At 38.8% G+C, this 23,512-nt stretch overlaps 1 protein-coding gene across 1 annotated transcript in view; it reads left to right on the forward strand.

Moving 5' to 3' along the window:
- The window catches only part of gabbr2 (gamma-aminobutyric acid (GABA) B receptor, 2), a 217,885-nt gene extending 194,602 nt beyond the window's left edge, over window positions 1–23,283 (forward strand). Inside the window, exons 14-19 of the mRNA XM_062990702.1 lie at window positions 13,115–13,225; window positions 17,124–17,348; window positions 18,927–19,109; window positions 19,228–19,357; window positions 20,557–20,674; window positions 22,242–23,283. Of these exons, the coding sequence (XP_062846772.1) occupies window positions 13,115–13,225; window positions 17,124–17,348; window positions 18,927–19,109; window positions 19,228–19,357; window positions 20,557–20,674; window positions 22,242–22,404 (930 nt within the window). The 3' untranslated portion in view covers window positions 22,405–23,283. The remainder of the gene's footprint in view (window positions 1–13,114; window positions 13,226–17,123; window positions 17,349–18,926; window positions 19,110–19,227; window positions 19,358–20,556; window positions 20,675–22,241) is intronic.
- The last annotated feature ends 229 nt before the right edge of the window (window positions 23,284–23,512 follow it).

The raw sequence follows: 23,512 nt of genomic DNA on the forward strand, positions 1-23,512 counted from the left end.
GTCATGTTCTAAATTGTAATGAAAAGCTTTTCTAGAGTAGTAGAATCCTTTCAACCCTTCAATATTTGTACATATGGAGTTTGCAGCATGAATTCTCCACTATACTGTATGTGTATAGTTACCACCAATGGCAGCTACTCAGACCATCAGCCAGTGGCAACGCAAATCTGGTGTAAAGTATGAAGATCCTGTTGTAGAACTTCTTAGTCAATAATATGAGGTTTGGGTGTTTGGATCCATTGTGAACTGTAGGCCTGGGTGTTATGGTCCTATTGTAGGGCTGTATGTGAGAATCCAGTAGTTCACAAGTCCAAGATCAGCAAGTGCAATAGCAAACATCTGCTATAGTGGTGTACAGCACACCAATATTTAACAATAAAGCAATGAAAAGCATTTTCTGGAGCCATATATTACACTGTATCTACTGACATTCATGATACATAAATGTTTAGTGGGTACCAGGAGATGACTATTTGTCTAAATTTACAGTGCCAACTGTGAATTATAGTGGAAGGAGAATATGTCACTGGGAGGTAGGTGCCTTGCAACTGAGGTATAACCCGCACCTGCAATGTTTAATGAGAACAGAACCCATTAGGAGGACCCATTATTTGGCTATTGAGCCAAAGTAAGAGGCCTAAATATAATAAAGCAATATAACTAGAGACATACAAATAATTGGAAACCAAACCACAGCCCTACAGCCCAAAGTGATATAAGAATAAGGAACAAACCAGACGATTGCTCCACAGGGGCACAATCGCTGAAACCCTTAGCAATCGCGGAGAAACACAAAGAAACATGCAATTGCCACACAGGGACATAATCACTACAACCTCCAGCAATTGTAAGGTAATGCACAAAAGCCCAGGAAAAGACAGGAGGGAAAAAGTAGCCTAATCAGCACCAAACAAGCACACACAATGACTGATTGAACTGAGTAAAACAGTAAATTCTGCAGTCATGTTCCAAAATGTAACAGAAAGCTTTTCCGGACTAGTAGAATCCCTTCAGTCCTGCAGTATTTGTACATATAAAGTTTGCAGCAACAATTATCACTTAACATTACACTCTTTGTGTAATGGGATGTAGCGAGACAAGATGAGAGCTGAGGCCAATGCCAGCTACTTGATCCACCATCCAGTGGCAACCCAAGTTCTCAAAAAAGAAGCACTCAATAAAAAGGAATCTGGCACTACCTGAATCTACTATGGACTTTGCATGGCAGTCATCTGACATGAATGCTTTAAGGACAGTTCACTCATGGTGGCCAACTTCAAAAGAAAAAAGGCCACTGCCTGAGTTACCTTAAAGAGATCAAATAATGCCGGCAAAAATAGCCAGTTGAAAAAAGTAGCTGGGCAGAGACATGGTGAGGCAATGAACCAGTGGTCAACAAAGGCAGTTTATTGAGGTCTTCCCCAGCACTGTCAGTCCTTCCCCCTGCTAGTCTATAATGGCATGGTAGGTAGGCATAAAAACTGTAGTCCGCATCCCCTGCTAATCTATTCGGCAGGTGGGCCCATTACAATATGCCTCTGCGTACATTGTTAAACTTCAGTTTAGAGTAAGCAGTAAGATCAATAACATTCACTACCAACCAAAAGAATTATTGCTTATTTTATTAATGTTTGATATAACAGCATTTAATCTGTCAGGTAAACCACAAAGTTTGGCTATGTGTTGTGCCATGCATGTAACTGACCCTAAGTTAGTTCTGGGATACAGTGCATTGAATTATGCTAGGTATTTCTTCCCAGAAGTACACCCTCCTCCTACCCCACTCCTGTCTGCTCCTTCATCTGGCATTTGGAAATCAAATGCTATCACTTCAATTCCACTTGGCTGCCTGGTGTGCCATGCTGTTAGCTTGATGTTCTTGCAGCCACTGCATTCATAATTTATTCAGTTTATTCTGTTTTACCAAGCCAACAAAAATTCGTATAATTTATATCTTATTTTAATTAAATTATTTTGAGAGCTTTTAATTTAAATGCAAAGCTTCCATTTGCTCAGCATTTTACTAGCCTTGCCCATGAGTGCTAATCAACAGCTTAAAATAAGCAGAGCTTTTCTGCTTTCCATGTCTAAACATAACTCTTAAACAGGTCTGTGTAACACCAACCTCATGGTAACTGCCCCCCTAAGGACTTAATTAGAGAAACAGAGGTGGAGGAGGAGACAGGGAAGGAGGCAAAACTAAGGCGAAACTATCCTTCTATGGGACATCCATGCTTTATTTAGCCTTTCCTGACATACAATTTGATTTGACTAATTAAAATATAAACCAAATTTGTTTATAAAATCCTAAATTGTATCTAACAGAGCTCTAATATGTCTGGAAAATGATGCTATTTGTTCTGTATTTCTTCATCACATATGCTTGCATCTCCAGACAGAAAAAGTGGGCTAGCGTATAAGACTGCTCTGCCATTTAAGCATTTATTGATTAACAATTTACAATCTGCTATGGAAAAAGCATGTCAACTCTTGTACCCTTTTCTTCCAGCTATAATATTCTTTGTAGATGCTTATAACATCTCTCAGTGCTAAAAATAGATATTTTTGAAAATTACCTACAACATTTATGACATTTAGCAAACACCTTTATCCAAAGTAAAATTGCAATGTGGCCAATTACAGTGCAAGCAATTGAGGGTTAAGGGACTTGCATTGGGACCCAACAATGGCATTGTGGTGATGGTGGGTCTTAAACCAGCTACTTTACTAGTCCAGTATCCCTCAACAGTTAAGCCACTGAACTGCCCTAGGGACAGTAGTAGCCTAGTGTGTAGTGTATCAACTGGAAGTTTGGGGGCACTGACTGGGGAGTCCCTGTAGTGCCCTTGAGCAAGGCCCTTAATTCTCTCAGCACCTGCAGCACCATACAATGGCTAACACTGCACCATTGTCAAGCAGTGGGTGCACACTGAAAAATATATATTTTTTCAGCTACAAGTTAAAATAGTGGGATATGGCCCCTTAAATGGCACAGCCGTTAAACATGATATCACGTCAGAGCTGACATGATCGAATTGCAGCTTGTTACAGAAAGCCCAGACGCCTATATGGACAGTGACTGGGGTGGGAATGCTGGAGTGGATTCCTCATAATTGCCTCTGCTGGTTGATCGATATTAGCTTTACAGAGACGAGGGATAATGGGGATATCGGGATATGAATAATATCCATGTGTGATACAGATCTCCATATGAGCTTGCCTTGTGCAGGTGAAAAAAAAAGCAGTCAGCTACTGCACATGTATTAGAGGGAGCGTGTGTTAGTCATGGCCCATCTCAGTCAGGAGTGGAAGTCAACACCAGTTGAGCAAGCTTAATGTGATTGGGTAATTGGATATGACTAGATCAGGAGGAAAATTGGGAAAAATTGCACAAATAAATTCTGGGATATAACAGAACTGGCAACATGCAGAGATTGTGGGAAACAAATTAGACACTGGATCAACTACATCAAACTTCGTAAAGCATGTAAAAACACACCCAGATAAGTTTGTTTAGTTAATGCTAGTCACTTTTATTCCAACTATATAAAATACAATTATTTTACATCTTCTTTCCCTAAGCTGGCTTGACATAGTTACTATACTCTTAACATGTTTATCTGTTGGTTCAAAAAATTCAGACACACCAAGTTCTCAAAAGGAAGTTACATAAAAATGAATTTAACAATTGTTCCTTTACACTTTACAAAACATACATATTACAGATTTTGTAATGATTTTGTGAGTAAAATTGCATTTAAATAAAGAAAGGAAAAGCACTTACTGTAAAAATAGTTATATTTTGCACACAAAGTTTTTTTTAAATCTGAATTTATATACTTGTTGTTTATGCAACAGTTCCCATACAGTATGTGCACAATATGTTATATTGACTTGAGACTTGACTCAGACTCTAGCCTAAAGACTCATGGGGTTAAGTGAATAGCACTCTCACCTCACATCAAGAAGGTCCTCCCTGTGTCTGGGAGCTCCAGTTTCCTCCCACAGTCCAAAACATGCAAATCAGGTGAACTGGAGATACAAAATTGCCTGTGACTGTGTTTGATATTGAACTTGTATGTGTTATTACCCCTCCCATGTAAAACATGAAGTAAAAATCTTAATAAATAAATAAAAAAAGACTTTGACTTGGACTCTAGCCTAAAGACTTTACTTTGTGCTTTTTTAGGGCATCTGCCATTCCAGTCCCATCATACTAATTGGAACACCTTACTTCTAAATAATACATTGGCCCAGAGCACTACATATTATTTTGCCTGGAACTTGAAGGACATTTAATAATGATTATACAGGGAAAAAAAATTGTGACTATTTCAGCACTACATGTTTATTAGGTTAAAAAAAAAATCCCAGATTTGTCTAGACAATTGAGAGTGCAAGTACAAGTCAGATAATGACAGCAGCCTTCTGATATCATTATGATCTGGAGCACTTAGTATCTTGAACTGAATTAACATTGCTGAAAGATATCCTGCTTGTTCATTGCTTGCCAAACAGAATCCTGTTTAATTAATGTTAACATGGTAATTTCCGCCAGTGAGGCTGTGAGAGAGTATATATGCGCTGAATCAGCAAAGTACAGGTAAACCATGGGAGCAGGAAATCACAAGTTAAGGTTGACTGTAAGAAAACACAATATAAAATACTGCAAAAGTAGCTATAGATTACAAAAAATGGAACGTTATTCTGGAAGAAAACTTGCTTCCTTCTGCACTGATAATGTTTCCCAACACTGAGGATTGTTTATATCCAAAACTGAATCCCAATTAAAGCCTATGGATGGTCACAAGCCATCTAAAATCCAGGCTGCCTGAATGGTGCCATCACAATACAGAAGACGGTTTCTACTCCTGGCAACCATATGAGTAATCTTTCTTCAGAATGTTTTTATAACATCTTCTGTTATGGTCTTCAGGTTTTTAAATGGCTTTTTATTATAAGAAAATGGCAATTTTCCACATATTCTGTTTTGAGAACACATGTAGTTGGCATTACATATAGTAAAAAGAATGAAATCATGATACTGTTCATCATAAATGTATTAAAGTTTTTTAGCATAGCTATACTGTATAACCCCCAGCATACCCCCTGAGCTGACTACTCTGGTTGACTGTCATATCTGAAAACTTGCCTGCCTTCTCCTGTTAGCCAACTTGCTGGTGTTGTTCAGCCTTGAATTTCAGGAGCCCAGCTGACAAACCTTGGTGGCATGCTTGTGCTGTAACTGCCACAGTCATCCTTTCATCTCAAAGTTTGTCCATGGGTGATTTGTCAGTTTTTTGCTTCTACCAGTTTGTTGGGATCCCCGCTGGTTTTTGGGATGTAACCTGCTGCTGGACTGAGTAGCTGTCAGAATTGCACCCAAGTGCTCTTTTGTTTCTTTTGCGAGTCTGTTTCTCTATTTCCCCAGTTTCCTAGTGATCGTGTTACATGGAGTGCAGTGTTTACGCTCCCGCTTTGTTGCCTATCTATCCTCTTTTTGAGATTTGTTATTGGCTGTGGTTTTGGTATTGTATAGTATATTTCTTGTTTTATTAATTACTTAATTTATTTTGTTTTTTATGCTTTTAAGTCACAGAGTTGTTCTGCCTTGGTTAAGTCTGCTGCACTTGAGCTCACCACGTTTGATACTATACTAATTTGACAATCTGTTCAGTTCAGTAGTGTTCAGTTTGGGACACAAAATGTGTGTTTGCCAACCTGATTGTTAAACAATAGTTTATGGGTTTGCTTTTTGTCCAAATGTATATACATGTATATTTACAAAACCTAGTCAAAAAGGCTTAAAGTGTAAAGATAAATGTAGCTAGATTGTATGAGCACTAAATATAAAATATTATGTATTAATTAAGTTTATTAAATATGTGCTGTTGTATACGTCAGTTCATCATGTAATATATGTTATTTCTACAAACCATAGTCGATGGCTGTACCTCTTCGGGGATTTGTGAGTTTTCCACAACACTACATGTGTACGTGTCTGCCCACACGCGCATTTGCGTATGACTACATGTGCAATGACAGAGGTAGCAGACGGAGCATGATGGAAAATAATCCCACTTCATCCATCACAGTTTAGAGAATGTATGCTGTACATAAAAGCGAAAAGAGGTAGGGGTCCTAATGAGTTGTCAGGTGTGATGGCTTTTTCTGTGTGAGCCATATGTTTGTCTTACAGCAAGACAATGATCCAAAGCCCAGTTTTAAAAGAACACTGTTTTGGCTTAAAATAATAAGATTGCTAGTAGAAGTTTTTAAGGTTGCTTCATTAAAATTAACACACCTTTCCCAAAACACTACTGCTTGTAATACTTGCCAAAGATTGCTAAACCAAGTACTAAACAAGAGGGTAAATTCTTGAAAGTTGTTGACATTTCAAAAGATGAAGGTGAAGAAGAGTTTCTTACTTTATTTCTCTTTTTTAGTAAAATTATTGTCTGATACATCGTCCTGACATGGATTGCACTGGAGAAAGCTGACCTATCTGTTCAGCCAACCATTGCAAAATGTAGTGACATGACATGACAGAAGAATGGATATAAATCCAAGGTTCTGACAGTTATTTCTATTAACAAAAGGTTTAAGAACAGTTTTAATCAGCGGTAAAAACACACGCTAGCACACCAGAGCTGGGATTTCGAATACATCGTATCGAATGTCAGCTCTGCTATCCGGCTGGGCTGAGCGACCACATGAACAACGATTGGCCTGTTGTTGATATAGGGGTGGGGTATTAAGCCGGATAGGGACTCCTCGTAACGGATGCACTACGACCTCTGCTAGCTGATTGATGGCGCCTGCACAGAGGCGGAGAATGAGTGCGGATCAGGGTGTGTCTCTCCATACACAAGGCTGATTCGCATATATATGCACTAGTCTAGTGTGGGTGAAAAAATGCATACGGCTGCTGCCCATGTGTCGGGGGGGCGTGGGTTCGCTTCGTTTTCCTCAAATCAGATCAAGGGTCGGCATTAGTGGAGAGGAAGCATGACGCAATCGGGCAATTGGACGCGCTAAAAAGTTGGAAGAAAAAGGTGAGAAAATGCATAAACAAAAAATATATTAAAAAAGGAACATTTTTAAGAACACTGTCTATGTTCAGGCTAATGCTAAAACCAATGCATAATATGCCGTAGGAGTTGTCATGCAATTTTAGAACTTACTTACAAAATCAAATGTAGGAGCCCAATTATCTCTGTGTGGATGTGTGTACATAGTAGCCAGTTAGGTAATTAATGCCAGTAAAAATACTTCTGGCAATCACGTGTCCGCAGCCTGCTGAAAGTCATCTGTGCCGGCGCTTCACAGAGATAGAGAGCAGATGGGAGTTCTGATTAAACCTGGGTGATGACGGAGATTTGGATTAAAGAATGGCAGCAATAAAAAGTGTGTTTCAGCTCGCGTAACAAAGGGTGAAAGCCAAAACAGAGCACACCACACTCTTCCTATTAGCATATTTAAATGTGTGTGATGTTCAGGGTTAGATGCTTAGCTTAATGATGCATTTAGCTGCTAATAAATCAGTTCTGGCAGCTCCCGGGTTCTGCCTCCAGCACTGCAGCACAACCACTTTGAAGTCCCTGCCATTGAAGTGGAGTTAGCAGAGGGCCTAAAATAAGCAGCACTGAGGAGGAGGATACTCTGTAGAGTCTTGACTCCTTGTAGCAGGCAGATCCAAGTGCTGCTCTGGCTTTAGCAGGTGGACCTTATTTTGAGATCCACTGGGAAGACAAAGGCCACAACGGCTGTTAGCCCCTCGCCTAGCCTGATTACAGTGAGAATACTTAATCAGCCACATGCTAGGAAAGGTCTGAAGCAACTGTGTAAAATCTTTTTTAGTCAGAATTGAATAAAGTCAGTAAAAAGGCAGTAAAAGCACTATTCCATAATGCATTTATCTAAGGTAATGCAAGTTTACTTATGTGACTAAGCTGCTATAGAGATTTTGTTTTCATGCCACTTTTTTTCTTTTGAATTTCCTTCATTTTAGTTGAATCCTATTTGTAGCCAAGCTTTCCAGTCACATACAGCTACTGTTGAGGCATATTTATAGATGAGCTCCTTATTTGGAAGCTTGATCAAAAGTGACTGTCAAAACTAAGAGCTGGTGGTGCTAGATGATTGGCGATGTGTGAATGAAACTAAAACTAAACAGAGGAGAACCTTCATTACAACACAATTTACAATTACACATTAGCTCTTGTTTCACAGAAAGACACTGCTTACTGCCAACTTGTACTGCAGAATATACAGTCAAGCCGAAAAGTTTCACCTTCTCCACGTTTTATTACGTTACAGACTCATTCTATAATAGATTGAGTTCTTGTTTTGCCTCAAACATCTACACACAATCACCAATAATTACAAGGTGAAAACAAGGTTTAGAAAATATGCAGTTTTATTTTACTGACAAAAATGGTTTATTTAGGGGTTACATATCTGTACACACCCTTAGCCTAATACCTGGTTGATGCACCTTTGGCAGCAATTACAGCTTTAAGGCATCTTGGAAAAGAAGTTTGGCACACTTGTTTCTTGACATTTTTGCCCATTCCTCTTGGCATATCCTTGCAAGCTCTGTCAGGTTGGATGGAGAGCTCCTTCCACAGATTTTCTATTGGATTCAGGTCTGTGCTCTGGCTGGGCCACTCATGGACATTCACAGACATTCTCCAAAGCCACTCCTTTGTTCTCTTGGCTGTGTGCTTCAGGTCGTTGTCATGTTGGAAGATAAACCTTTGCCCCAGTCTGAGGTCCAGAGCGCTCTGGAGCAGGTTTTCTTCAAGGATCTCATTGTACTTGAGCTGCATTCATCTTTCCCTCTATCAGGACTAGTCACCCCGGTCCCGCTGCTGAAAAACCTCCCCACATCATGATGCTGCCACAGCCATGCTTCACTATAGGGATGGCATTAGCCAGGTGATGAGTGGTGCCTGGTATCCTCCAGACGTGACTCTTGGTATTCAGGTCAAAAAGTTCAATTTTGGTTACATCAGACCAGAGAATCTTGTTTTTCATGGTTTAAGAGTCTTTTAGGTGCGTTTTGGCAAACTCTAGGCTTTACTGTAAACAGGATAATGGCAGCTGACATCTTCATCCAGTTTAAGTTTTTAACTTTATTCTTCTTGTTTGCAATTCCAAAAGTACAAACAAATTTGGCAAGATGCATTTTACCCACCTCCACATTTGTGTGTCATGTAATTACTACTTGTGTTACATTTTGGTGAAATTTGGAACACTATCTGTGAGATGTTCTTTATCTTTGTTAAGATTTTTCTGAATGCTTCAGTGTACACCCACGATTTTAGCTGAATTTTGAGCTTTAATAGTATGTGGAGGTGGCATGGTGTTGCAGCCACATGGGTTTTGAAGAACTGTATTCAATCCTGGGTGTAATAAAAATGCATAAAGGTTCTGTTTTGTTAACTTCCCTCTTATTAAATCTTTGTAGTCATGTCTTCTATAGGATATGGTTAATTACAATGACCTTATATTTACTTGTATTCTATTCGTAATCATTGAGATACAAATGCACCTATGCTACATTTTAGGTGGGTTTGTACATGAGAGGTTTAAAGAATGTTATTTTTAATACAGGTTATTTGAATAATATATGAAAAATAATTTAGATTATTACTGTATATCTATTTATGTCATTGTAGAGCCATCTTGTATACATGTACTTTGTTTAAGAACAAAGCGTAAAGAGCATGTACAAGTTTAAGAACCTTGATGTAATTTCCCTTGGACAAATGCAAGTGGATAGGTGAACTGGCTAATATAAATTCCCACTTGGATGTAAATGAGTGTGTACTTCAAAGGACTGGCATCCAGTGCTGTTTGGACAGGGTAATTAAAAGGGAGGAAAGGAATGCCAGCCTTCTCACTCACAGCAGGCCAGGGATAGCCTTGGCATCATGACAAATTTAAATTCTTATCTCTCTCAAAAATAGGGTTAATGTTTAGACCTCTTAATTCCAGTGATGAAATTATTTAACTAGTTCCATATGCATTTAAATATGACTGGATGGATTTCTGTGTTGTTTAAAAACAAGCTGAGGTATTTCTAAAGAGCCACACATATCCTTCTCAGGAATATTGTTTTACAAGCATTTTGTCCTTGCTCTACACTTTGAAAACCAGCTCTCATCACTCTAAAGATGACTGCAGAACTGCACACAGTCCACCGTTTGATTGGCACTAAGGAATCTTCTCTTACACCCAACCTTTTTATCCTTAAATTAAAAAAAAAAAACATAAACAATCATATGGCACTCATCTCTCCCCAGTTCACATGTTATTTCAATATGTTTGCTGTTTTGAGGGTAAAAACTTCTTGTAGACATGTAATATATCATAAAAACCTTACTCAAATAAGAGATTTTTCTATTATTATCTTCAGTAAAAATAGCTAATTACATGCAACCAGTTTAGGTCCTAGTCTAAAATATTTCTACACTGTAAAATAAACCATAAACCCCATAGAAGTGATAAACCCCACAGTAGCTGGTTATTTCTTTGGCTAAAATTCAAGTAGCAGAACCATTTCTAATTTGCATAATTTCAGCCTTATTTTGCATACAGCGGGTGTAAATGCTATGTGATATGTTGCACCTTATGTATTGCATAAACAGTAGAAGTAGAAAGGCATTTGGGATTTGAAATGACACAACACAGTTGGGATAATTAAAAAATTTTCTTAGATATGCTGTAAATTACTAAACAAATTCAGCATACATGAATAATTATTCACTAAATATAGACTTCCAAGGGTGCTTTCAACTTGATAAATCTAAACATTATGTCAAATGTCCATTTAAATGGAATCATCTCACAGGGCACTAGAGCAATAAAACAGGCTGAGATCTGTGGCTAGAGTCTCAGCGGTGCTATCTGATGGTCAGGCATCTGCACAAACAAGACTGGCTATGTCTGTGAATAGAGAAGTGGCAGAACAGTCCAGTCATTCTGTAGATCATTTTAATTTAAACTGCTGGAAGATTTGCATTTTGCTTGATTTATGTGGCATGTTTGCTGCATTGCATCCAATCAATCAGACAAAGGCATTTCAAAAGGAAATCATTTTGTTCATCTTAATCAAATCCATCAAAACAACTAACTAACTATATGCTCTCCAGCAACCAGTGAAGAGAGGCACTGCAGAGACATGCATAAACAAAGATTAGTAATTGACATGTACCATAATGCTTACTTCTTCTGGCTCAAGTAAACTATTAATGCGCAGAGCAGCTGAAAAACCTTGGACGATAGTGCGAACTACATTATTTCATATACAGTGTCAAAGAGGTGCCTTTTTTTAACTTTGAACACAGTTTAAAAAGTGCGTCCATGAAAGATTTGTAGTATGCACTAGGCTCAAGCTTATGGGCTTGTGTTTTGATGATGCCCATGTTCAAATCCTTTGATGTCTTTTAAAGAGTTTAGAGTTGATTATTTGGCTCTTTTGTCACATTTTAAGTCTTGTATTGAGGCAATTTTTTGTGATTTTGAGTATGCCATAAAAACTTAGACAATCAGTCAAACTTGGAATGACACTCATTGAGCCCACATTTTATCTGAACTCTTAACTATAATATATGGGAAGAAAACCCAGCTAAGGTGCTGTCATCTTTTCAGACATACTTTAAAACTGCAATGCTACACTGGTATATACCGATGAGGCATAACATTATGACCACCTTCCTAATATTGTGGTCCCTCTTTTGCTGCCAAAACAGCCCTGACCCATGGAGGCATGAAGTCTGACACCTTTCTGTCAGAACCAGCATTAACTTCTTCAGCAATTTGAGCTACAGTAGCTCCAGCCTTCGCTCCCCACATGCATTAATGAGCCCTGGCTGCTCATGACCCTGTCGCCGCTTTACCACTGTTCTTTCCTTGGACCACTTTTGATAGATACTGACCACTGCAGACGGGGAACACCCCACAAGAGCTGCAGTTTTTGAGAGCCTCTGACCCAGTTGTCTAGCCATCACAATTTGGCCCTTGTCAAACTCGCTCAAATCCTTACGCTTGCCTATTTTTCCTGCTTCTAACACATCAGCTTTGAGGATAAAATGTTCACTTGCTGCCTAATATATCCCACCCACTAACAGGTGCCGTGATGAAGAGATAATCAGTGTTATTCACTTCACCTGTCAGTGGTCATAATGTTATGCCTAGTCGGTGTATTTTTTAGTGCAGACCAGGTAGTCAAAAGGTCTGCAAATTCCTCTTCTAATTACTAAGTTCAGGTGTTTTCAAACACATTTAAAATTTACGTTTACGACATTTAGCTGCACAATTATGACCAAATACAATTCACATTACAAAGTCTCGTTAGAAGCCTTCCCAGCAGGGTTCTTATAGGCTGTTATAGTTGTAAGTGGGCACAACTTCAAATGCCATGTTTTTGAAAATGGATGTCCATTTACTGATTATTGCTGATCAGCATTATTCCTCTGGCATCCTGCCGAGCTAATTGTCCTATTAGCATAGACTTTTGGAGAGCCCAGCAAGCGGTGTCTCCCTTGGAGAAATCACATTCTCTGTTTCCATAGTGCACCAAACTGCCTGGGGTGCTTGAAAATTACCATAGTCACCTGTGACAGTGGAGTGGGAAGTGAGATGTCTGAACACAGTGTTTAATAAAAGAGCACCATGTGTAGTCATGAGTACAACAGGCTTAGTATGTTAATTAACCCATCTTCATGCAGACTTGAATTTCATAAAAAAGGCAAGGTATGATTTTTGCTACAGGAGAACCCCAGATTAATTTTAATGTCACACACAAAAAACACAACACAATGTGGATGGGGAAGAGTAAAGTCATAAACCAAGCTAGCATTCAGTGTCATACTTTTATCTTTAACTGCTATATTGCTTTTTCAAGCGGGTTATGACCCGTAAAGTACCTACTCCTTGGCCTCATCAGTATGCAAATTTAAGAGCAGCATTACTAGCATTACTATGCAGCATCCCTTAAAGTCTTTGTACAACTGTATGATGGTACTTTGTGGTTGAGTTTGTGTTGGAAATCTTTGTGAGTGTTATTTTCTCTTACTATGTACCCTTTCATGCCTTGCCTCCACAGGCGGATCCCCAGGGCAGAGACATTGCAATCAGGCCATTCCTGGAGCACTGTGAGAACACCCATATGACCATTTGGCTGGGAATCGTGTATGCCTACAAAGGCCTCCTTATGGTAAGTTTGAGCATTTGAAAAGCATCTCTAACATCTGCTTAATCATGCACCAAAAATTTCAGGTGTGTTTTCACCAGATGAATCAGGGCCAATTTTGGCGCTTTTCATTTAGTCCGTAAAGTACATCATGATGAGGTTTCTAACAGAAATTTAGAAGTCAACCAATACAGTACTCATGAAGTTATGTAAATGCCTAATTTAATTTAAGTTAAATATCACTATAAATTCATTTTTATTTTTATTGCAAAAAACAGTTCTAGAGCTTGTTTTATATTGATTTTTTAATTAAGTTTGTTGGCCTGTACATTGTGTGTGGTGGCAGTACATTATGGTTTTCTTAGTGAAAGCAAAGAGAATTTTGAGTGTACAATACAAGCACAAGGAGTACCCGTTTTCTGTGGCTGTTCAATGATGTAGTGCACTACATACAGTAGTTACAAGACAGCATTATGTTACACCTTATATAGCGAAAAAGAGTATGTACTAATCCATTTTTAATTTGGCAAAATATAAAGATTTGGAGATTATGAGGTTATTATGAGGATGAGTTTTTCCATCCATCTTTGCTGCAAATGAGTCGCACTGGGAGTCAGCATTGACCCAAAGATTAATCAGCAATTGATTGAAATGTAGGAATTATTTATTTCATTAATTCTCTTTTTCTACAACAACACATACACAAACACACACACTCAAAATGCATTTTAATTTGAAGGCTAGTGTTGTTGGGATTTTAAAATATGTCTAAACTTCATTTAAACTTTTCGTTTTTCATCAGAAACACACGCCTTGGCCGCTCAGGTGGCGCAGCGGTAAAACACTGAAACTCAGCTCTGCCATCTGACTGGGCTGGGTGGCTACATGAACAACGATTGGCTTGTTGTTCATACAGAGTGAGAGCCAGAGCAGGGACCTCATAACTGATGCAATTACGACCTCTGCTGGCTGAATGATGGTGCCTGCACAGAATTGAGGAATAATGCATTGATCAGGGTATGGCTCTCCATACACAAAGCTGATCTGCATATGAACATGCCTCGTGCAGGTGAAAAGATGCAGTCGGCTACTGCACACCTGTTGGAGGGGCCGTGTGTCGGTCTCACTCGCCTCAACCGGGAGTGGAGATCAGCATCAGTAGAGAGAGAGCATAATGCAGTCAGGTAATTGGATACGACTAGATTGGGAGGAAAATTGGGAAAAATGCAACAACAAAAAAAGAAACATGCCTTGTTATATTTTGTTGGTGTACAGACTAAAGCTGTTTTTCTGTATTCCTTCAATCATTGTTTGATCATTGTTTGGTTGGTTATGACCTGTCCATGGATATCCCTTAGCATCCCATGGTTTAGTTCTTTTAAACTATATTTATCCTTCCTGATTTTGACCTCCCTTCTTTTTGTTGTTCAATCTCCACTATATTACTGGTCATCCAATTTGATTCCATCCTCCTTTCCATTTTCTAAGATTTTTCTCAGATTTTTCTCTAATTACCTCTTTGATTTTCATCCATAGCATCTCTGGTTCTTCATCAATTTTGTCAGGCATCTGAAATTGTTCCTGTTGTTTTCTTTACCAACATGTATGTTTTCTAGGTCGGATTTTGGAAGCTCTATGGTTTGATTGTTTTTTATAGCTTCACTTGGAGCTTGCACATTAAAAGTTAATGATCTGTTTGACAGTCAGCTCTGGGCTATGCCCTTGCATTAAAAATTCAGCTCACCCATCACTTGGTGCAAACAATGTAGTTGATTTGGTTTCAGTGAACTTTTTGCTTTCCTCTTTGCTGGCTTCTGCTGTTGGGCCATGGATGACTGTAATGTTAAATGGTTGTGCATGAAATCTGATTGACATTTTTCAATATTCAATCATTAACAGCATTGTATCCCACACAAGGAGGATGGTCCCTGCTGAGTCTGGTTCCTCTCATGGTTTCTTCCTGTAATTTTAAAGGAGATTTTCCTTGCCGCTGTCACCCTTGGCTTGCTCAACTGGGGTTTTTGGTCTGTCAGTCCTGGATTCTGTAAAGTCACTTTGAGACAATGTCTACTGTCTATTTCTTATTTGTATGACTTGAGTAGTACATGTCTTAATCCTGTCTATTTTAGTAAGCAGATCCCAAGGATGTTGATGTGTAAACAATCTGTTTCCAATCTAATGACTTCTAGCTTGCCATGATTCATACTTACTAGTGATCAGTTTATTATACATTCCAAGCCTTACAATCACTTAATAGCTGGCAGGTAGGGCAAAATGCATATAAACATGTAAAGATCACACCAAATACAATAACCTGAGCTCAGGATCAAATACAGAACCCTGAGGCTTTGCAGCACTAACACTACTTGCTGTGCAATTATGGAAAGCTTATTGGAAATTCTACTTCAACACCATAAGCATTAATGTAGAGTGTCCACTTTAGTCTCTACTTTTCCAGGAAGACCTTTTACAAAATTCTGCAGTGTGTTTGTGGGAATTTGTGTCCATTCAGACAAAAAGCATTTGTGGGGTCAGGCATTGATGATAGAAAATAAGGCTGAGATTGCAGTTGAGGTTCTAATTTATCATAAAGAATCTGAGGTCAGGAGTCTGGAGTTTCTTCACACCATACTACAGTATATGAACCTTGCATGCCTAAATAGAAAACAAAGTTGGGAGCATATAATATATTTTATAAAACTGACTGTATACATCTGTTAGCAGTGGGTGTGGATGAAACAAATAAACCTAATAACTAAAAGTGTTTTTTTATTTTTAAAACAATGCATTTTTGCATGCTGATGAATGATCCAAACTAAAAATACACTTAACATCAGAATTTCTAGTTTATTGAATAGTAGACAGGTGTTACTAATAATGTGGCAACTCCGTGTAAGTATAATTTTCTGGCTTTGCCTTAAAGGGTGCAATTCTCAGACTCAAACATATGTTTACCATCAGCAATATTCTCATTGAGCATTTGTCTGAAGGCACATCCTGCTGAATATTATGTTGCTATAGTTTCCATTTGATTTAAATGGAAATTGTACCTGAGAGCCATTTTTTTTCTTTTACTGATTGTCTCCTTAGATAATTGTTGTGAAGATCTAGATTTGCTATATTGTTTTGGCAGTCTTGTCAAAATGGATAAATTGCTGAGAGTTGAGAGAAAATATGTAATCATTATCCGCGTTGTAAAGTACGTTGAGCTTTAAAAGGCATTATACAAATCATGGTCATAAATATGTAGACACCCAAACATCAGATATGTATGAACATTAAATACCTCATTCCAAAACCATGAGCATTGAGAATATGCTGCTATAAAAGCCCTTTAAAACAAACATATATTACTACAAGTACCTAAGTATTACAAATACAAGTAAAGGTCAGTTGTTAATATTGGGTCCTAGAGCCTGGTTCACATTTAATGAGTTTCAGTTCATCCCAGGAATGTTGAACAAGCTTCCATTTTACTATCATGAGTAATAATGTTACATGTTGATGCTGGGCAATAGGTTTGGCCAACCTGTCAGGTATTTCAGTGGTTCCAGAGACAACCTATAAAGGCTTGAGGCAGAAATAAACCAACCCCTTGCAGAGCACAATTGACACACTTCATCACCAGGAAACCCAAATGAACACAGAGAAAAACATGCAAAACTCAGAAGCGACAGGAAGTCGGAACAAACCCACATCACCGGGATGCTGAACTTCCTACAGACAAAGCTAAAATGACCAATTAGAAGGGGATTTACAATTTGTTTATCTATGGATGCAACACTTCTGATTTTATGGATGCTTAACATTCTCACACTGATCAAAGCAATGTCTGGCATCATCAAAGTAAGCACACTTTAAGCACAAAAATCAGATCTCAGGTATTCACAGTATAAACTCTGTCATTCTCTTATTTCTATAGCTGTTTGGATGTTTCTTGGCCTGGGAGACAAGGAATGTAAGCATCCCTGCATTAAATGACAGCAAGTACATTGGCATGAGTGTGTACAACGTGGGCATCATGTGCATCATTGGAGCAGCCGTGTCGTTCCTGACCCGGGATCAGCCAAATGTGCAGTTCTGCATCGTAGCCCTGGTTATCATTTTCTGCAGCACCATCACGCTGAGTCTGGTGTTTGTGCCAAAGGTAAGAAACTTAAAAAATTCAAGAAATTGTCAAAAGTCAATTCTACCACTTAGCAGTGATAGCAGTGAAAGTATTAAGGCTAGAATGCCCTCTTCATCGATTCTTTTATGGTTTATCTTGGTTGTACAACATTACAATTATAATTAAATCAGAGGTCAATTCTATCTGGTGATAAAGATTGAAAGCTTAATAAGCTTAGTAAGCTAATACACAGCTAGTAAAAATTGGATGTAAAAATGTATGTAGATCAAGTATCCAAGTACTGTATATAAAAAAACCCACAAAAACTTTATAATGGAAAAAAAAAACCATTGAATATAAGCACATGAATTTCTTGTTGAAATGTTTTCCACATACATATGCATATATTAAACTTGCCTCCTCATGAAATGAAAAACTAAGCCATCAACGTCATTTGTACAAACATTTGTACAAAAAAATTTATTGCCAAGGATGGGTTTAAAAGGCCACAATTTTTTTTTAAATCTACCAATATTTAAAAAATACTACTAGTACTACTTTTTTCCAGAGATGGTGTTGTGTTGAAACGAATATTTTGAGTACAATTCATGTATTGTTACTGTTGCTAACTTTAAAGTCAGCATGTCATTGTATCATCAGCGATGGTTAACCTTGACATTTATGAAGTGATTATAAGGCTAGAAGAGTGTCTGCCAATCATTTTAGATTTTTTAACATTTGGAAAATACATATTAAAACATTTTCTGAACAACAAAAAAAAATGAGTAATTATAAAATATGCCAGTTTACCAATATTGCAGTTTACCAGATCAGTATAGAATAAATTAAAATCGCATACAAATCCGCCGAAGTATGGATGAATAAGATGGGGCTGATGGACTGCACACACATCGGAGGGAGTGTGTGTCAGGCAAATATACACTCTACTTGGATGCCAACGGAGTCACCCAGCAGCGGATTGGCTACGCTAAGTTGGGAGAAAAAGGGAGTACAATGCATAAAAAGATAATCAAAAAATTCACAATCAGTCAACAGCTTAACAACTAGCAGCACTTTTTAACACCATAAAAGAAGTATCTGATCAGGAAGTAGTGGTGTATAAAACACTTTGGCCTCAGGGGCAGCTGTGTGTAAAAACATGCACAGCTTTAGTATTGGCTGATGTGTGGCTTTAAATTACCTAAAAACATTCACTTAAAACTCACCTTCACCTTCTTGTCACTGCAACAGGGATTCTCCTACAGTCCAGTCCCTACACTGGCAGCAAAGGACAACAGAGAACATAGCATGTTCATTCATGCGTGTTAAACCATTTAGTAGGAATCCTTTACACAAATAAAGCTTAATAGATGTTGGCCTGTGCACATAAACCCAAATACACCAACATACCAGCAACAGAAATACTAGGTTAAATTATGTGAATTATAAAAACAATGGTTTAGAAACTTGTAACCTGAATAATAAAAAATGTATCACTGTGTTTAACAAGCTTGCAAAAAGATCAAATTCAGGCATAAGGATATACATAAATATGATGGGTATGTTATTAATGCAGAAACCCAGGTAATTTTATAACTCCATATCTCTGCCCCTTAGCTGATCACAATGAGGACAAACCCAGATGCAGCCACTCAAAACCGACGGCTAAAATTCACACAGAACCAAAAGAAAGAAGACTCAAAGACGTCAACGTCAGTAACAAGTGTTAATCAGGCCAACACGTCTCGTCTGGATGGCCTGCAGGCTGACAACCACCGTCTCAGGATGAGGATCACAGAGGTAGTACAAGTGAACGACAAACAGTACTCATGCACTGTAGAGGTTAAAGGCATTAATGCTAATGCTATAATATAGTATCTATAAATGTTGAGTGATCCCCAATTGATTTTGTGTTTAGTTGGACAAGGAGCTAGAGGAGGTGACCATGCAGCTACAGGACACACCAGAGAAGACTCCCTATATAAAGCAGAATCATTATCAGGACGTGAACAACATCCTGAGCATACGCAACTTCACAGATGGGAAAGGTGAGAGGAGCTTATCTAATGCATCACGTTGCTCATCTGTCTATCACAGTATTACCGAGACTTTAATCAGATGATGTGAAATGCACATTTCTTTAGCTAATGTGAGACACGACTGGTCCTGTGAATAACTCTGTGTTATACGAATCAAACCCAAAACTCTTCAAACTTTCATCCAATCTATAAAGTACCAAAACATTTTCCTCTGATCACTGGTTCAGTATCAAATGTTCAAGATTCAGTAACCAAGACAATATATTTTACAGATTTTAAAAATACTTGGGTGATGAGGTGAGGCAGGGTTGAGTGGCAGGGTTTGGCTTATATCTGTTTAAACAGACACAGACTTTATATAAACAAACCCAAATATATGAGCAGTATAGAATGAATAGAATGTCTTTATTTGTCATATATACATCTACACATGTGCAGTACAACAAAAATTCTTTCTTCGCATTTCCCAGCTTATTTGGAAGCTGGGGTCAGAGCACAGGTACAGCCATTGTACGGAGCCCCTGGAGCAGACAGGGTTAAGGGCCTTGCTCAAGGTCCCAACAGTGGCTGCATGGCAGAGCTGGGATTCGAATTCTCAACCTTTCAGTTGATAGTCCAAAGCTCTACCCACTAGGCTACCACATGTCCCATATGAACGCTCCACTGGGCAGCACAGTGGCTTGGTGTGTAGAACTGTCGCCTCATAGCGAGAATGTCCTGGGTTTGATTACCAGGTAGAGCTGTCTGGGTCTTTTCTGTGTGGAGTTTGCATGTTCTCCCTGGGTTTCCTCCAGAAAGCTCCACTTTCCTCCCACAGTCCAAAGACATGCAGTCAGGTTAACTGGAGCTACTATAGTTGCCCTAGGTGTGAATGTGTGTGTGTGTGTGTGTGTGTGTTTGCCCTGTGATGGACTGGTGACCTGTCCGGGAAATTTCCTATCTTTTGCGAAGTGAATTGTACCCACTGCAACCTGAGTAGGATAAAGTGGTGGTAAAATAGACAGTAACTGTATAATTATATTATACAACTAACTTTATACACCTGTTAGTAATGGGTGTGGCCACAAAGTGAAAGAGTGACAGTCCTATGTCAACAAAGTTTTAGTTTATGTAATTATACTATGCCATTATTATGGATAAAGGGAAAGCTATTTGACATAATGAAAATACATCTACCTGTCCTGTTGCACTTCATTTGTTTTCTGTAGATGGTGAAAAATCTATTCTGAAAAATCATTTGGAACAGAAACCCCAAGCACAGAGGGGATCCATGGATCCTTCTCGAATAAGCAGAGGCCCACTAGAGGACATAAACTCACCAGAACAGTAAGTGTTTTAACCACTTCATTAAAATACTATGTTTTTCTTTAACTGTTGAAATAGAAGCAAAATGTTTTAAGCTGAAATTAAAGTCAGATAAAAGAGAGAAAGAAAGAGAATGAGCGGAAGAGAGGCACAGAGAGAGTTACATAACCTGTGATTTACAACAGGCGATGGAGGCAGTGAAGCCTGAAAATAGACAGGAGAGCAGGAGAGGAATACTCAGAGCTATTCCCAGTACCCATGAATGCTTGATCACACGGGGGAGGCTGCTGGCACTGTGTTCACCTTTTCATCAACATGTCACGCACACTTCCCCCATACTTACACTTCCACACCATCCTCCTGGGTCCACACTTCCAAAGAGATCTGCTGCTGTTTTTTATACTTACAATGTCAAAAGCCTAATTGATATTATATCATGTAACAAAGACTGGATAGAAATTATGCTATGTGTTAAACTGCAAGTTTATCATAGATCTCATCATTTAAAATAAAAACAGTCACAATTTGATGTGATTTGCTCAGTCAATGATATAATGAGCAACCCAGAATATAAACTCGGTAATAAATGACATTCTATAATGTAATTTAACTTGGCCTCATAATTTCTTGCTGTGTCGCCTCACAGCAAGAAGGTCCTGGGTTCGATTCTCAGGTGGAGTGATCCAGGTCCTTTTTGTGTGGAATTTGCATGTTCTCCCCATGTCTGTGTGGGTTTTCCTCCGGGAGCTCCGGTTTCCTCCCACAGTCCAAAGACATGCAAGTGAGGTGAATTGGAGATACTAAACTGTCCATGACTGTGTTTGACATTAAAGACTTGAAGTGTGTGATGGTCCATCCTAGATGCCTCCGAGCCCAGAGAAGTCAACGCCGCTTCTGGACATGATTAACATAAGGCTTCTTTTTTGCACAGTAAAGTTTTAAGTGGCATTTGTGCATGTAACTCTGTATTGTAGTGCCCGACAAAGGTTTATCAAAGTAATCCCTCACCCATGCGGTTATATCAGCTATTGTTGAGTGATCGATGATCACAGGTGTTCAGCTTAAGCTTAAGCCCTTGGCCTTCACGCACTGAAATTCCTCCCTTCCTTGAATGGTTTAATGATATTATGCACTGTAGAGAGAGAAATATGCAAATGCCTTCCAATCTTTATTTGTGGTACATTGTTTTTAAACATTTCAATTAGCATTTTCCATACTGTCCCAACTTTTTATAATTTGGGATTGTAATAAATAAATGAATAAATAAATTTCTCCTCAGTGATTATGACTAACTATAAAGATAACTTCTAGGGTGAGTTTGATGTCTGAAAAGCTCCTTTTACATCGTAGGAATGTCATTTAAAGCCATTTATAAGCAATTTTAGGTTTCAGGAAAAAGGTTTTGAGGTAAAAAAAAATAAAGATTGACCACAATAACCAGAAGTAAATTTAAAAGAGAAGATGTGATGAATTTAAACCCAACAGCACTGTACCTACTGTCAAGCATGATGTAAAGACAGTGCATGTAAACATATTGTAAAAGTGTGCAATGCACTTGTTAACTTCTGTCGTCCATATGTGTTTACAGCATACAGCGCAGGCTGTCATTGCAGCTGCCCATTCTGCACCATGCCTACTTACCCTCCATAGGAGGGGTGGATGCCAGTTGCAGCCCGAACAGCAGCCCAGCCTCAAGCCCCCGCCACAGACACATGCCCCCCTCCTACAGGGTCATGGTCTCTGGCCTGTGAGTCCTACCACAGCCCTGCACTCTGAGGAACAGCTCTCCGTTTTTATTAATCCAACTGACTGATCCACATCAGCAATTAACGGAAGTATGCGAGTGACCCGGAGGGGGTCCGTCCCCATACATACACAACCCTCTTCTCAATGGCGTCTACGTCAGAAGAAAACTAAACCTCCAAACAGTGAGAGGGGGGTGTCCAGTCATTATCACACAACCAGAGTGCCCACCAGGATCTGCATTGCACCTAATATTTGTCACCACTTTTTCATCATAATCAACGAAAGAGAAGCAACAGAGGATGCCAGCTGTGCTGGGGGTTTGGTCAAAACATGTCTGATATATACAACCACTGTCATTTTGTCAACTTGTTAAACTGTAGTAGCGCCATCCAGAAATGACCTAGGACTCATCCTGTTTAACATGCTAGCATAATTATACTCCATTCAAGAGGGGAATTATTTATTGGGGGGATAGGATTTGGGTAAGACTGGGCACTTCTTATTAAAGCCCTCTAAAAACTTTATTATTACTATGAGGTGGTGCATTAGGTGATTGGTACAAACATATAAACACTGAATAAGGGTATAACATTCCATGGTGTGAAAAAGCGTGAGCTCATCTCTCATACCATCGATTTACATTCAAAATATGCTAGCTGTAATATTAGCTAACCTCAATGAGTCAAGGTGTTGGTACACTGACAAACAGGTGCCAGGTCTACTGTGTGAAGGATGCAGGGACCATGCTAGAATTTCACAGTATAGTACAACAATTGGTGGGGAACAAACTGCAACACTGACTTTTGGCTAAAACAGCCAACAAATAAGGAAAAGTGAGGTCTCACAATATACATGGTAAATTAATATGGACGCATTCACAGTCACAGAGAGGAGATATGAAAGTACAAGTCGTAGGGAAAGTTAGGCCAAGATCTGTGTCAGTCCAAAGGAACAGTCTTCCATTTAAGCTGATCATATGAGCCTTTGAGGCTTAAGCTAGAGCAAAAGGACTTGACGTTCCAAAGTGATCGCTCAACAGGAATCACCGAATGACCAAACAGGAGTGATGTGGTAGGAGATATAGATAGTATTAAGTAGAAGCAAAAGTAAATG

The sequence above is a fragment of the Trichomycterus rosablanca genome, chromosome 2 (genome assembly GCF_030014385.1).
Source record: "Trichomycterus rosablanca isolate fTriRos1 chromosome 2, fTriRos1.hap1, whole genome shotgun sequence".
NCBI classification, from domain to species: domain Eukaryota; kingdom Metazoa; phylum Chordata; class Actinopteri; order Siluriformes; family Trichomycteridae; genus Trichomycterus; species Trichomycterus rosablanca.